The sequence below is a fragment of the Fundulus heteroclitus genome, chromosome 5, assembly GCF_011125445.2.
Source record: "Fundulus heteroclitus isolate FHET01 chromosome 5, MU-UCD_Fhet_4.1, whole genome shotgun sequence".
Lineage (NCBI taxonomy): Eukaryota > Metazoa > Chordata > Actinopteri > Cyprinodontiformes > Fundulidae > Fundulus > Fundulus heteroclitus.
In genome coordinates, this window is record NC_046365.1 from 80,801 (window position 1) to 97,500 (window position 16,700).

The 16,700-nt window shown below is 43.0% G+C and overlaps 1 protein-coding gene and 1 long non-coding RNA gene across 10 annotated transcripts in view; both read left to right on the plus strand.

Annotated features, from left to right (window-relative positions):
• The window catches only part of zdhhc5a (zinc finger DHHC-type palmitoyltransferase 5a), a 65,115-nt gene that overhangs the window by 19,363 nt on the left and 29,052 nt on the right, over window positions 1-16,700 (plus strand). For 8 of the 9 annotated variants that reach the window (XM_036136689.1, XM_021313111.2, XM_021313114.2 and 5 more), the window contains one exon: window positions 1,861-3,558. In XM_036136689.1, coding sequence (XP_035992582.1) covers window positions 3,395-3,558 — 164 coding nt within the window. In that variant the 5' untranslated portion in view covers window positions 1,861-3,394. Of the gene's footprint in view, window positions 1-1,860; window positions 3,559-16,700 lie in introns of those variants that run through there. The other variant, XR_002427430.2, reaches the window with a different exon arrangement.
• Window positions 6,332-10,948, plus strand: LOC110367392. The gene is made up of 2 exons (XR_004930992.1): window positions 6,332-10,181; window positions 10,748-10,948. It is a non-coding gene; the product is annotated as an uncharacterized LOC110367392 (long non-coding RNA).

The following is a 16,700-nucleotide window of genomic DNA, read 5'->3' on the forward strand; positions in this document are numbered from 1 at the left end:
TTTTCCCTTACAGTTCCAGAGTGAAGCAGAGAAAACTCGACCTTCTGTTGCAACAATTAAGAAGCACACACAGTCAACTCTACCACTTCTATTTGATAAGCAAAAAGAATATAGTCCTCAGAAGAAGGCTGTGAGCATAAGCATCCTGTTTACATGGTGGAAAAACCTGGGTTCCAACAATTTCTTATGTAGCTAAATCCGTGGATTGTTCCTCGTTCACAAAACCACTTCATGTACACTGAAATCCCTGAGTTGTACAAAAAAACTAAACACTCATGCAGCAGCAGCAGCTTTAAAGGAATCTCAATTTTAAATGTAAAACTGACCTATGGACCAGCAGAGCTGCATCCTCTTTCATAGCTGTAACCCTGCAGTTTATAACAGCCCTGGGACATGCAGAGCTGGTGTTTGAGTTGTGTTCGAAAGGTGCACTTTTTGAACTCTTGTGTGCCTTAACACTTAAGTATGTGCACTTTTCAAATCCAGCATTTTTTAAGTGTAGCTTGACAAAACAGCATTTCAATTGTGCAATGTTCGCTTTAATTGGTTGTTGTCTACCTGTATAGCTTAATACTTAAAATATTGTTCTGATTGTGGTTTCATTTGTGTGTTGTTATCTCAGACAACCAAAAATGTTGTAGTTGATGCTGATCTTATTCTTTCAGTTTGCATAACCCCAGAAAAGTAGTTTATTTTTGCACTACCTCAGACAAGGGTTGTTTGCTATTGTTTTATATTTTTGAATTATTTGCACATTAAAAGAATAAAACCTTAGACAACGTTAAAATATTTTCAAATGGTGTTATATTTGAGTCATTTATTTTGCATTTATTTGCACACTTATTTAACTAGCATCTGTGATTTTGTTGAAAAATCATGTTCCATGTTGAGATTGAAAAAGGAGAATTTTTTTCATGACAATAAAAAACTTTTTATTTCTTTAATGATTTTTTTTTTATCCCCGTGGTATCGAAAATAGTAATGAGTATTGTATATTTTCCTGGGTATCGATATTAGCTTAGAAATTTTACTATCGTGACAACCGTAGTTGATGCAGCTGGTAGACAAGGGACTGATGCACCATCTCTTGCTTCTTGGAGAGTTGAAGTGTGCAAATAAGCTGTTTAAGGTCTTGGGGGAGGGCTGGGTCGTTGATGAGGCTACTTGTCGCTGTGCTTATAATCTCTGATGGTCCTGATGCCTCTCCACATGTGTGGGTTGTTTCTGCTGAAGTGATCTTCGATGCGTTGCTTGTACCCTTCTGGGTACCTTTTTCAGTTCACTTCGAGCCCTGCTGTTGGCCAGTTTGTTTCCTGATCTGAATGATGCATCCTGGGCCTTCATCATAGACAACACTGTGCTGTCCACCCATGGTTTCTGGTTAGGAAACACTCTCTTCGTGGGTAATACAGCATCAGTGCAGGAGTGAATTTAGGACAGCAAATATGATGTGTATGTAAATGTAGTTTTTAAAGTAGTCTTTTTTTTTTTTTTTTTTTGTCTCTGAAACTGTTGCACTAAAATAATTCCCTTAAAGCCATGCTTAGTAGTTTTTAAGTGGTGCTCCCCCTACAAAGCCTTTTTAAAATAGCACTGTTGTAAACACTCTCCCCTCAGCGTGCATGGTCAAGTCATTAAGAAACTACTAAGTTGTTTCATTACCCAAACATGCATCTTTATTGCAGGTAATATCGTGATGACAACATTCACAAATATTGTTGAACGTTTTCCTAAAATCGTGCAGCCCTAATTCGCAATAATGCACAATAATACCTTTAACTATAAAAGTTGTGCTACAGTGTACTGAACAAACACATACCCTCATGTTACCCTATTGTTTTTTTGTCATTATTTCTGTAGGTGCAGCATCCTGACAAGCCTTCAGGCTGGATTTTCTCGTTCTGTTGCACAGGACTGCCCATAGAAATCTGAAGCATCAGCGGTCCAACCGCATGGAGAAATTGATTATCATCTCATTCATGAAGACAAGGGATTGAAGATCGGAAGAAGGGGACCCTTGTCCTGTTTTTATATTTGATGAGGAAACGCTAAACTTGAGACTACCAAAATAAAGCTTCTGTCAGGAATCTCAATTTTTTTTTTTTTTTTTTTTTACAGCTTCAGAAGCTTCATTGCTTGAAGCCTATTCAAGCTCACTGGAACAAGGACCTTAATCAGTGACACCAGTTGTTGTACAATGCTGCCTTAAATGAAATAATAATGAGATATACCCTGGTGATTCTCTAGTTCATCACTGAGTGTAACAGCTTAGCCACTGCACATGCATGGATACTAACGGATTGTCTGCTGGATTTAGCCTTGAGTGTTTTGGAGAAAAATCACTCTGTTTCCTCCTATTTGCCTTTCAATCACCTTGGGGATGTAGCTGGCAGGTAAGGTGGTTTCAGTCAGCCACCACTGGGGTTTAGGGATGCCCCGCCACAGGAAAACCAGACTCCTCCACTGGCCTGCATACAGACTGCTCTTTCTAATACGCATCCTGGACTGAAGAGTGGTTTCCCCTTCAACACAATAAAGGGGGTCAACATATTTTTATTTGCTACAGTTTTGTTACATTGTCTGACATCTGTGTTGCAGATGACTGCATTTTTTTCTAAGCATTTCAGTATTATAAACAAACTGGATGCTAATGTATAGTGCTGCCTTTCCATTCTGCTACAGGGAAAGAATAACTGTGCCCCATTGTAGCATTCCTTTTTGGTTTTAGCCTGATTAGATTTTTTCCCCTAATTTTTACCATCCCTTTCTTATCCTCAATTTTCACTGGAATAGGTCAACTTCTGCCTACATACCTCATACTATTCCCATTTAAGACCAAGCTGCATCAGTTAATAATGGGGTGATGCTCTTTTGGATTGTTACAGCGCCAAATAACTAGAGCCTTTGAATGGAAGGGTCCAAATACTTTTTAAACTACTCTACATGACAGGCATTTTATTGCACTATAGGCGTTTTTGCCAAGCCTGTGAACAGTTACTTGCAGACCAAATCTTTTGACTTGCTTGTGCTGTTTTGGAAAACAACCTGTTAAAAGAATAGTTTTTAATGGGCTTGTTCTTGTCAACAAGTACAGTTTGGGCAAATACATAGATTCCACTCTGTTAATGTGGAGCATTTTCAACTACAGTGGCTTATGCCTTCCCAACAGTTATTTTCAGACTACTTTGGAAACAAGGCTTCTACAGCAGGTGGACTAATAAGCTTCTCCTTAACACCAACCTGTGACATAAAAGAAGGATTCACCCTGCTTTTCATGACGGTTGCGGTGCTAGTGTCCGCTCATCCCTTTGTCCCCGGCATCAGAAATTTAATGACACATTCCTTAACATACTAGTTGGTGAGGAAAAGCAACAATCATAGCACACCGGAAGTGATGCCAGGTAGCAGTGGTAAGAGCGGAGGGAGGGGTCCATCCTCATCGCCTCTCCCACATGCTGTGGTCCCACCTAGGAGACCCCTGAGACCTTCCCGCTACGTTCCAGTTTCAGCAGCAACATTCTTCCTTGTTGGATCCACCACGCTTTTCTTCTGCTTCACGTAAGTTACAGCAGGTCATTGCTGCTCACACCCACTTAGTAACAGACATGCACACGCCAACCTCTAAGCTATGGGTTAAAGTTCTCCGTTGCTGCAATGAATTTTTGTCAATTGCTAAATGAGAGCAAAAAATAGTTTGTTTCTGTTTAGACTTTTTATTGAAGGTTTTAAACCGATGTTGCAATCAACCAATGAAAACTGGCAGAGTCAGAATATTAGCCAGTCAGAAAGAGAGTAGGGCAGGTCCTTGCAAAGCGGTCTGAGGTTCGTCGGTGATCCATTTTAACTTTTGGAAGAGCATCTCAAACTGGCCACAGATGGCATGAATGAAAGTAGTGGTGGTAAAAGTGTTTTTGGACATATATGCAGAATATTGTATTCAAGGTGTGACTCATCCATGTAATGTCCAGACTGTGGGAGGTATTGCCATTAGTTTGACAGCATTTGGAACCAGTATACTTTTAAGTAGCCGCTGAAGACATTGTTGTCAGAATCTGATGTAGATCTTTAAAATTTTTGTGCGCCATGTAGTTTTTTATGAAGTAAGTAGATTTGAAAATCATGCATACATTTTTGAACATCCTTTCCCCTCGGGAAATCCATTATCGACCCCGCCACACCCCACTCCCGTGTGTTGCTTGGGTGAATGCTGCGAGTTGTAAGCCACACTCCTTTGTTTCCTCAATCTTGGTTCATGTATAATTTTAGTTTAGAAAGTAAACCTTAGTAGGAGCCTATTTGATCACGCTTTAAAAGTAGGGTCAGAAACAGTGAATTTTTTTTTCATTATACTCCTTCACATACCTCTTTAATGTTTATAAAACAAGTTCCTATTTTTTTCCCACAAATTCTTTTGGTTTACAGCATTTTAAACACCCACTGTTTAACTGTCTATCAAACATTGCTGATTCTCTCAGAAAAATGCTTCACTGCACAGACATGCTAAACTCCACCCCCAAGGTTGACGTCATTGGAAACTAGAGCGTCTTACCATTTAAACAAATTACAGCACGTCTCTGTCCCATCAGTGTTGGTGAAATAATCCCACTGTATAATGGTGATCAAGGGGATGCTGGTGTTTTATGTATGCGAGCGCGTGCATATGTGATGGGTAGTGGTATTGGGAGTATAGGGTAGTTTAAAGTCCCTTTAATAAAAAGGGACTTTAGGGTAGTTCACTGCTATTGTTTTCATCCGGGTTTTTCGCGCATGCGCGCCGGACTGATGGGCCCGACCAATTTAAAATGCGTTCCGCGGTCCATGCAAGCATGTATTTTATTAGTGTCATTTATTGCAAAATTGCATATTAAAATGCCCAAACAGGCTATTACACTTTCAGAAACAAAAGGATAAAATATGCGATTAATTTGCGAATAATCTCGGGTTAACTATCGTCATTATGTGATTAATCGCGATTAAAATTTTTAATCGTTTGACAGCACTAATATATATATATATATATATATATATATATATATATATATATATATATATATATATATATATATATATATATATATATATATATATATATATATATATGCTTTGAGGATAGCCAGGGACTTCATCCAGCATAATGACAGACGGAGCCACTTTTTCGGGAATATTTAGAGCATGGGTGAGTTTGACTTTTGTTTTTAAAGTGTTTTTATTCTGTAAATATTATATATATAAAGTATATATATATATATATATATATATATATATATATATATATATATATATATATATTAATCGCATAATTTGCCTGATTAATCGCATTGTATTTACAAATTCCAAGAATGAATTCAAAAGTAGTGTAAGCACTTTTATTTTAATGTTCTGCTGCCATATGAACAAAAGTGTTGTAACATTTGTAGCACTTATCAGTAACACATATTTAGTGTAAAGCTCAACTTAAACATGTAAAACAAAAAATAGCAATAATAATAAATTAAAGCTTATTGCCACTGACAGAGAATTCTCTTTATGGGGAAAAAATTTACCAAAAACAGGCAATTTCTGAGGTAACCGCAGGGAGCAGCATTACCATTTTATGTTCAATACCAAAGTTTAACTTGGCAGTGGTTACAACTAACTTTTTTCTGTCATATTCGATGCTGGAAGAACTTTAAACTGAAATGCTTGCTAACTCGATATGCTTGCGTTGCTTGCGTTTATTTGACGTTAACACACGGTTTTTTGTTGTTGCTTTCTCGCGTGCATATAGTGAATGGCAGGGGGAAAACAGGCAAAAACACATGGATACTTTGAAACGCGAAGCGACTTCACCGACGGCGTCGGTGCAGACCCCGCTCCGCTCTGCACAAAACTTGTTCCGTTCGCCAAGTCACCGCCTCGCCTAAGCAAACACCGCCTTCCGCATGTCAGCTTTGTTTTTTTCCGGCCAGCGTCTTTCTTCCTCTTTGAATCCGAGGCTGGGCTGACAGCGAGGTTATTGGCGCATTATCGCCAACTACTGTTCTGATTCAAACCCCTACACCGCAGCAACAGACCTTCACAAAATAAAAGCATGTGAGCAACATGCGTTAACCCGCGTTAAAGTAAATATCGCTGCTAATAGTCTAATGAATTAACGCGAAATTAACACGTTAACTTACCCAGCCCTAATACTAATTTGTATATATATATATGTGTATATATATATATATGTGTGTGTGTGTGTGTGTGTGTGTATATATATATATATATATATATATATATATATATATATATATATATATATATATATATGTATATGTATGTATGTATGTATGTATGTATGTATGTGTGTATATGTCCTAATATTTTTTAAATAACTTCAACAGTGATTTGGGGCATGATCTTCCCCTAATGACAAAAAGTAGCACTTTAGCTTTCCAGCACTCATATTGTCTCTCTTAATCTGGGTACAAACTTAACCATCTTGTGGGTGCATGTCTCAGAATACCATAATACTCATCTTTGTTAAATGCTGCTTTCAGTTCTTCAGTGCATTTTGAGAATAGTGAAAAATGGCTGAATATTTTATTAACTCAATGTCAATCTCCAACCTGTCTCCAGCATGTTCTGCACAGTTGTGTACAATGTGGGCCATTGAGTTTCCCTTTATGATGCAAGGATTTTCAGGATTTAACTTCTGGAACACAGAATTGTTTTTTCCAAAATTGACACTAGCATTATCAGCAGTGAATGCTGAAACCATGTCCGGTTGGAAGCCATTTACTTTGGAATTTAGTTGTGGATACTACCAAATGACTCATTACTGTCCTCATAAAAGTCCAGAATATTATTTTGCAAGCCTAACATTGGTGTCCAATATCTAATAGTTAATGGGAATAGTTTTGTTGTGCAGTTTGTTGGTGTCACAGTGAACTATAGGACTTAAGTCCTTTTAAACAACTTTCCACAGAGGCAAGTGGAAGCATATCTGTAATAATGGCTGCTGCTTTAATGCGTCCGCATGACATCTTTTTTGATATTTCAGAGTCTGGAAACATGGTTGATGCAAGCTTAATAATGCAGTCTCCTGAACTATAGGACTGAGAGTGCTGCACTGTGTGGTAAGCACTGGTAATCTCAGCTGCTATCTGTCTTGCAGTCATCTTTGGGTTTAAGTAAAAATCAGTCAGTAGTTTGGCAAGTGGCTTTTTCAGCCATATGTTTCTTGTGCAACTCACTTTTTCAGTAACTCTTAACATCGTCCACCCCTCCATGTGAAATTGAAAAGCAACTTCACAAATAGCTCACTGACTATCTTCTTTGACTGGCCTCACCCAGTTATATACTCCTCCCCAGTCTTTGTTGTAGCTGCATTTTAATTTTTTTATGTAGTTTCTATTCGGCTTATATTATGTAAACATCAAAATTCCTTTTCTCATTCTGTTTTTTACGAGAAATGAGGCGGGAGGGTTGCTCATGACGTTGGATGGAAACGTATGTGTACTTGCGTTCCAATATACTTTTATTTTACCACCAACCTGAGGGCTTTGATGTAAAGTGAGAACCTTTTTTTGGCCCTCACTTTTTATTTAGGGGAGGGAGGTGGGGGGCTAGGGATTTGGTTTTGGATTAAGGTGTCAATTAGGTTGTTCACAGAAATCAATGGATGTAAAGGCAAAGTCCTCAGTAAGTATTTTAAACGTGTGCGTGTGTGTGTGTGTGTGTGTGTGTGTGTCCGTGCTTTGCATGGTTTGCATGTGTTTGGAAGCTCTAATCTGTATGGTGGCCAGTCAGCTCTGTGCTTTGGATTAGTGAAGAGAAAATAGGCCAACATCTGTCACCCTGACAGAAGCCCATCACCCAGTCTGTCCCTCCCCCACCCCTCCTCCTGTCACTGTTTCTATTCCTTTATCCTATCACAATGACGGGTGAAGACTGGACATTGTGGAGTGTCAGAACTGAAAATAAAACTTGTTCGACCATCAATTTTCATAAAAAGAATGTTTTTACTTACACTGCCTCTAAGATGGTTTTTCAAAATGTTTCCATCACAACATGTTAAAGGATATTATATTCAGGTTTATTTCCATGATCAACTGAAACTTTTTCACAAAACTCTAGTCAAAAGATACACTTTGGTATGTTTAGCTCCTTTCAGGGTTCCAAAATAAAGATGCAACCATCTACCCCTGTACAGATAATTTTGTCATTCACATAATAAAAGTCAATGTATTGAGATCACAAGCCTTGTGTGTGCTTTTAAAGCAGACAGCTGGGATATGGGAACCAAAGAGACAGTCTATATCTGGCTGCATTCACCTAAGCAATGTGATCAAGATGCGTTTTAGGGATTGCCTTTTATCGCGATCCTCCTGAAAGCTGTTTAAATTGAATGAGTGCTTTGAAAACAGAAAACCTGCTGTGGTCTGTTCACAACTTCTTCTGATAAGAGATGCATCTGATTTTGCTGATCAATGTATCTCTCAGATTAGTTGAGCCCTGGAGAATCATCTCTTGTCTCTGGTCTGACTGCATCCACAGACTGTAGTACTGCTGCTATTTTTTATTTAAATTTTCTGCATTGTCATCTCACTACTTCAAACTCCAATGGTTCTCTAATCCTTATCAAGTTCATAGTTACCACAGGCCTGTGACTACCTCAAGAGTAGAGCTGTATGATAATTACTGTTATTTTGTACAATATCACAATTGCAAAAGATAGCAGGTTAGTAGGATATCATATTTCTGCTGCCATGCATATATACTTTGCTTGCCAGTGTTTATATTTGGTTTATTGAAACTTTCAATGCCTTTGATGTCTCAATTAAAGGTAGTGAAAGCGAAATTCGGCCACCTAATTTACATTGAGTATGTATATTAAGTGGGAGAGTCAAAAAAACTTTGTCATTATGTGTTACCATAATCAGTTGAACAACGCTCCCTGAGGGGCGTAAGCTTGCAAATAGTACTTAGTGGCTGACTAATTTTTGAGTGAGAAAGTCACATAGCAGTCTGCAATGCTGTGCAATAAATTTAGTTGCAGAACTGTGCAATTTGCTTGGAGGTCTAAACCGACTGTACCTGAGAAACTGAAATATTCGAATACAAACATTTTAACTGAACGTTCACATTACGAAGGAAATGTAAGAGTCTGAGTTTGTGTAAAAATGTTGTGCTCCAGTCTACCTTTCTACATACATTTAGGCTCAAACAAATCCTTACAAACACTGGACTCCAGAGGCTGAACAGAACTGTATCTATCTGCTCCGACTGTGGGGGAAAAATCAGGGGGATTATGTAGTCAGCGGGCTGAACAGAAGAGAGTGATGTTATTCCTAGGAGGTTATGCTCAACTCTAGGCTTCCTATGCTGGCTTTGACTTTGGTCGTGTGCAATAATATTTAAAACAGCCTTTTGCAAAATGCCTCAGACAGCGTGCGTTTGTGGCGCCTGGGTAGCGCACGCGACCCATATAAAGCTCCAGACGTCACGTGACTAATTTGGTTTACACCGTCATATTGGCAGGATCAGGAAGCATAGAAATTAATGAGAGGAATGAATAGAAGCAGATGACTTTCTGAAAGCGAAATATAGCGATACACAACTAAACTTAATAGACTAAAAATTTGTGATCCATATTTAGCTCCTAGTGTGCTTTTTAAAAGAAATTGATCAGATAGCCGGTGGCGCAGGACTCCCAATACCCTGTCATTTACAACTACCTAATCAACTTTCCCTCCCGCTAAACCGGAGAATCGCTGAAGGCCTACAAAAGTCTCGTGGTATATAAATGGACTCAGTCGGGATTTGTGGCCGAGATTCTCCTGTGGAGTTTACCACAACAGGAGTTTTTTCATAGTTACTAAAAGGGTAAGTAGCCTGCAATTATACTAGCATAGGCTATGATAATGTTAGACAGCAACTAGTACCTGAAATAGTGAGTTTAACATTGATTTTTGTTACAGGTCAATCATTCACAAAGATTAAATGACCCCTCCCTGAAATCATGGGCATTGGTTAGAAGAGAAGTCATCGTGTTAGGTGCTAATTGTAATCGCACAGCTGAACAGGGCGAGAGCTGCTCCCATGTGTCTGCCATGTTCTTCAGATTATGGCAGCATAACCAAGAAAGGGAGGAAGAGACAACAGCGACATCTAAAAAGTGCAAAAGGGACTGACTGAGTGACACTGCAATGAGAAAGGTGGAGTACCTGCAGGGAAATGATATTGTGTTTAACAACACACAAAAAAGCAGAGCAAGATCCAAATGCCCTCTTCTTCAACCCCCAAAGCCTTCCCACCACTGACCCCTTGTGAGCAGTCTGTTTTACAAAAAACCTGTCCCAGTCCTGTACAAAGGATGGACAACAAATAAAACCAGTTGTCCTGTCTCTTGGGAGACGACCATTCGGAATCATATGTCCCTAAATCACTGAGCTTAGACCTGCCAGATCCCGTCACAAACTTTTATCAGAAAAAAATTGAGATGTGGGTAGAGATGACCTGCAGGAAAAAGCTTTGTTTGAACAGATGTCAGTGAGTAAATAGCAGCTGAGGTAGTATATGCTGTGTTTACATATGTTAATCATATTTTGATTTGGTTAGTAATTATTGCTGTACAGACACCAGGAAGCTTTCAGTATCTCCTATTAAAGTTTTTTTATCCACAGTCTTATAGTTTTTCAAATGAGGCAACACGGTATATTCTGTATTACACAATGATGTGATTTGAATGAGTGTTTTTTACTGTAAAAACTTCCATTTGCAGATGGAGCTGTAAACATGAAGCAGCAGCAAGGCAACACTGAAAAACCAACAGCATCTCACTTATTTTCATTTTCTGGTCAAAAAGGCTGGGTTCACCATCTCAACATCACATCCATATGTTCGAGCATCACTGGACGACTTTGTGTCTTGCAGCTGCTGTGTTACTGGTGTATTAAAAATTAAATGTCCCTTTTGTACTAAAGATCTAACTGTTGTGTTCTGTCTTGAAATGGATCAAAATGGCAACTTGAGACTGAAAGGTGACCATGTTTATTTGCAGATGCAGATATTCGTCACTGGCAAATTATATTGTGATTTTATCGTTTGGACTAAACAGGACTCTTCACCTTTTGCTGAGAGGATACTGTCAGATGAAGCCTTTTGTTCAAAGAGAACTACAGCCTGCTGAGGATTTTTATAAGAAATGTGTCCTTGCTGAGTTTATTGCCTAGGTTTTCTCTGCACCTACAGCTATGCAGGATAATGACAAGCAGTGGTGTTATTGTTGTGAGGCGGAATCTGGTATGTTGGTCTGTGCCTCTGGATTTTGTTATGTAAAGAAGTTTCATCAGAACTGTCAAGGAATCAAAAAGGTATCTAAACAGTGGATTTGTCCCACCTGTTGAAAAATAAATTCACAAAAGAATAATTATGCCAACAGTGTTTATTACATGCACAACAAATATTGAGCAGTTATTAAAAATAAAAAAGACCGCAATTATTTACGCAGTACAATATACTTTACTTTTAGGTTCCGACTAGAGATAGTTGGACTCACCTCGACGCGCCGCTCTGGCTCCGGAACCAGTCTCCTTGAGAGGGGCTGGACATTCTTCCACTCTGGAGTTGCCCATGGTGAGAGGCGCCGAGCTGGGGTGGGCATACTTGTTGCCCCCCATCTCGGTGCCTGCACGTTGGGGTTTTCCCTGGTGAACGAGAGGGTGGCCTCCCTCCGCATTCGTGTGGGGGGACGGGTTCTGACTGTTGTTTGCGCTTATGCGCCAAACAGCAGTTCAGATTACCCACCCTTCTTGGAGTCCTTGGAAGGGGTACTGGAGAGTGCCCCTCCTGGGGACTCCCTCGTTTTGCTGGGGGACTTCAACGCTCACGTGGGCAATGACAGTGGGACCTGGAGGGGCGTGGTTGGGAGGAATGGCCCACCTGATCTGAACTCGAGTGGTGTTTTGTTGTTGGACTTCTGTGCTCGTCATGGATTGTCCATCACAAACACCATGTTCAAGCATAAGGGTGTCCATATGTGCTCTTGGCACCAGGACACCCTAGGTCGCAGTTCAATGATCGACTTTGTTGTCGTTTCATCTGATCTGCGGCCGTATGTCTTGGACACTCGGGTGAAGAGAGGGGCGGAGCTCTCCACCGACCACTACCTGGTGGTGAGTTGGCTCCGATGGCGGGGGAGGAAGCCGGTCCGACCGGGCAGGCCCAAACGTACTGTGAGGGTTTGCTGGGAACGTCTGGCAGGAGTCCCCCTGTGAGGCGGAGCTTTAACTCCCACCTCCGGGAGAACTTTAAACACGTCCCGAGGGAGGCGGGGGACATTGAGTCTGAATGGACCATGTTCCGCGCCTCTATTGTTGAGGCGGCTAGTCGGAGCTGTGGCCGCAAGGTTGTCGGTGCATGTCGCGGCGGCAACCCTCGAACCCGCTGGTGGACACCAGCGGTGAGGGAAGCCGTCAAGCTGAAGAAGGAGTCCTATCGGGCTTTTTTGGCCTGTGGGACTCCGGAAGCAGCTGATGTGTACCGGCAGTCGAAGCGGCAGGCGGCTCGGCTGGTCGCCGAGGCAAAAACTCGGGCGTGGGAAGAGTTCGGAGAGGCCATGGAGAAAGACTTCCGTACGGCTTCGAAGCGATTCTGGTCCACTATCCAGCGTCTCGGGAGGGGAAAGCAGTGCAGTACCAACACTGTTTACAGTGGGGGTGGTGTGCTGCTGACCTCGACTCGGGACGTCGTGTTTCGGTGGGCGGAATACTTCGAAGACCTCCTTAATCCCACCAACACGTCTTCCATTGCGGAAGCAGAGCCTGAGGACTCTGGGTCAGGTTCTCCCATCTCTGGAGCTGAGGTTGCCGAGGTTGTTAAAAAGCTCCTCGGTGGCAAGGCCCCGGGGGTGGATGAGATTCGCCCGGAGTACCTTAAGGCTCTGGATGTTGTGGGGCTGTGTTGGTTAACGCGGCTCTGCAACATTGCGTGGACATCGGGGGCAGTTCCCCTGGATTGGCAGACTGGGGTGGTGGTCCCCCTATTTAAAAAGGGGGACCGGAGAGTGTGTTCCAACTACAGGGGAATCACACTCTTAAGCCTCCCTGGTAAGGTCTGTTCAGGGGTTCTGGAAAGGAGGGTCCGTCGGATAGTCGAATCTCGAATTAAGGAAGAGCAGTGTGGTTTTCGTCCGGGCCGTGGAACACTGGACCAGCTCTATACCCTCAGCAGGATTCTGGAGGGGGCATGGGAGTTTGCCCAACCAGTCTACATGTGCTTTGTGGATCTGGAGAAGGCATTCGACCGTGTCCCCCGAGGGATCCTGTGGGGGGTACTCCGGGAGTATGGAGTACCGGGCCCTTTAATAAGGACTGTCAGGTCTCTGTACGACCGGTGTCAGAGTCTGGTCCGCATTGCCGGCAGTAAGTCGGACTCGTTTTCGGTGAGAGTTGGACTCCGCCAAGGCTGCCCTTTGTCACCAATTCTGTTCCTAACTTTTATGGACAAAATTTCTAGGCGCACCCAAGGTGTTGAGGGGATCCGTTTTGGTGGCCTTAGGATTGCGTCTCTGCTATTCGCGGATGACGTGGTCCTATTGGCTTCATCGGGGCGTGATCTACAGCTCTCACTGGAGCGGTTCGCAGCCGAGTGCGAAGCGGCCGGGATGAAAATCAGTGCCTCCGAATCCGAGACCATGGTCTTGAACCGGAAAAGGGTAGAGTGCCTTCTCCGGGTTGGGGAGGATGTGCTGCCCCTAGTGGAGGAGTTCGAGTATCTTGGGGTCTTGTTCACGAATGAGGGGAGGATGGAGCGGGAGATCGACAGGCGGATTGGTGCAGCGTCTGCTGTGAAGCGGGCGCTGTACCGATCCGTTGTGGTGAAGAGAGAGCTGAGCCAAAAGGCGAAGCTCTCAATTTACCGGTCGATCTACGTTCCTACCCTCATCTATGGTCACGAGCTTTGGGTCGTGACCGAAAGAACGAGATCCCGGATACAAGCAGCTGAAATGAGTTTTCTCCGTAGTGTGTCTGGGCTCTCCCTTAGAGATAAGGTGAGGAGCTGAGTCATCCGGGGAGGACTCAGGGTAGAGCCGCTGCTACTCCACGTCGAGAGGAGCCAGTTGAGGTGGCTCGGGCATCTGGTCAGGATGCCTCCTGGACGCCTCCCTGGTGATGTGTTCCAGGCACGTCCCATCGGGAGGAGGCCCAGGGGAAGACCCAGGACACGCTGGAGGGACTATGTCTCCCGGCTGGCCTGGGAACGCCTTGGGATTCCTCCTGAGGAGCTGGCCCAAGTGGCCGGGGAGAGGGACGTCTGGGCCTCCCTACTGAAGCTACCAGTGTTGTAGTACTCGAGTCCGAGACTCGAACTCGAGTCCGAGTCATTAGCTAAATTTAGAGACTCGTGACTTGACTTGGACTTGAGCACTGATGACTCGAACTTGGACTCGGACTCCTAAATTCAGATCATTCTGACTCGGAAATTGAGAAAAAGACTCGACTTTTTTTATATCATTAGGCTATAATTTTAATATGTCATTAGAATATTATTTGGTGTATGATTTTAATATCTAAATGGCGTACCGCGTACGTGACGTCACCATATCATGAGCAACGCCCCTTGCCGCTAAGGTTGGGCAAACAGTGTGAGAGCGCTCGTAGCAACCAGCCATTACACATGCAACAGACACAACGATATGACCGACTTTACAGCTGTTAAACTTTCACAAGAGGCTGTCCAGGCGCCCATTTTACTGGTAGAACTGTGGAACAACAAACCAACGTTCAGCTCAAACGATGGATTGAGTGTCGAGGTCTTAGACTGAAAAACGGGCCGAGTTGATAGAACGGTAAGTCGATGTTTTTCTCCTGCTCGGCGTTCATGGCATCATCGGCCGTTTTTTTTTTCTGTTTGTAGTCACCGTCCAGGAATCGGTATAACTTTTCCGGCCCGCCGAACAATTTAGTCCGGTCCGGTGGCCAAATGCATTATCATTATCCAACGGCTGTATCTCCTCACTGCATCTACCGATCTGCACCAGATTTGTTGTGAGTCATGGGGGAGGGCTGCCAAACGCGTTTGTGGGAATCGCCCGGCGGACGGACGAGGAAAATGCGTGACAGCATCTGCGGTGGCGGGCGGCCGGCGGTGCGCGAACCCCGCCCGCCGGCCTGCACCGCGGCGGTGCGCGAACCCCGCCCGCCTGCCGGCACCGCGGCGGTGCCCGAACCCCGCCCGCCGGCCGGCACCGCGGCGGTGCGCGAACCCCGCCGACCTCGCTTGGCTGCGAGGGCCGATCGACGCCGCTTGCGGCTTTAACATCCTTCATATGCGGCCTATCAGCGTACCTCGAGTCGCTGATGCACGTTCCATAACAACAATGTTTAAAAACCATGGTTAGGAGACGTCTTAGACTTGGAAAAAAAACAGTAGTTTTATCGAGTAAAACCAAAGGTAACTACAGCGAAAGAGTTATTAGTGCAATGGAATGTTACTGCTTCATGTCATACATCACACGTCAATAGTGACTCGACTCGGACTTGACTCGGATGAGTAGTGGACTCGACTCGGACTCGACTCGGATTTTTTTTTTAATGACTTGGACTTGACTCGGACTTGAACACTGGTGACTCGAACCTGGACTCGGAGTCGAGGCATAGTGACTTGACTACAACACTGGAAGCTACTACCCCCGCGACCCGACCTCGGATAAGCGGAAGAAGACGGACGAATATACTTTACAAACAAAACACAGTCCAGATCTTTTGTTGTCTTAGTGAGGTCTATAACATATTAATGCATATTGTTTGCATTGCTTTAATAGTTCATATGTCTTCTAACAAATGCATTTATAATACTTGTACCCCACTGTGTAGGTACAATCGATTGACATACATTTGTGAGCGCAACACACTCTCACTATTTTGTCAAGATACATCACACTATCTTCTTTGTCAATGTCAGTAAATGTAATGGGCACAGTGCTTTTTCAATAAAGGGTATTTCTCATGAACAATTCCTATGACCCTTTCAATGTGCATTCTGAGCAATGCCAAGCTTCGAGTGCTTTCAAGGTTGATGGTGGTGCATAGGTTAGGGAGTTCGTCCTGCAATTGGTGGGTTGGCGGTTCAATCCTCTGCTCTGACTGTCCATGCCGTTGTGTCCTTGGGCAACACTTCACCCACATTGCCTGCTGGCGGTGGTCAGAGGGCCTGGTGGTGTCAGTGTATGGCAGCCTCGCCTCTGTCAGCCTGCCCCAGGGCAGCTGTAGCTACTAAAATAGCTCACCACCGTCAGGGTGTGAATGTGTGTATGAATGGGTGAATGACTGAACTGTAGTGTTAAGCGCTTTGGAGACCGTCAAGACTAGTTAAAAAGCGCTATACAAGTACAAGCCATTTACCATTTACCAACAGGATCTAATCGCTTTTTCACACAAATAAATGCGAGAATCTTTTTCAGCTTGGAAAGACTGAATGCCTTTCTCACAGCCGTTTGCTTTGCAGCTCCTACTGGGTTTCCGATATGAAAAATAATTCAGATATCTGAATTATTGAAAAATGATGAAAAAAGGAAACCTTGGAAATCTGTTATATGGGATTTAAATGACACCCAGAAATAACACCAAGGTTTTTTTACTTTATTACCAGCGGCCAATTTAATACAATCTAGATTAAGTGACTGATTAAGAAGTTTATTTTTTAAGGATTCTGGTCAAAAGATTAAAACTTCT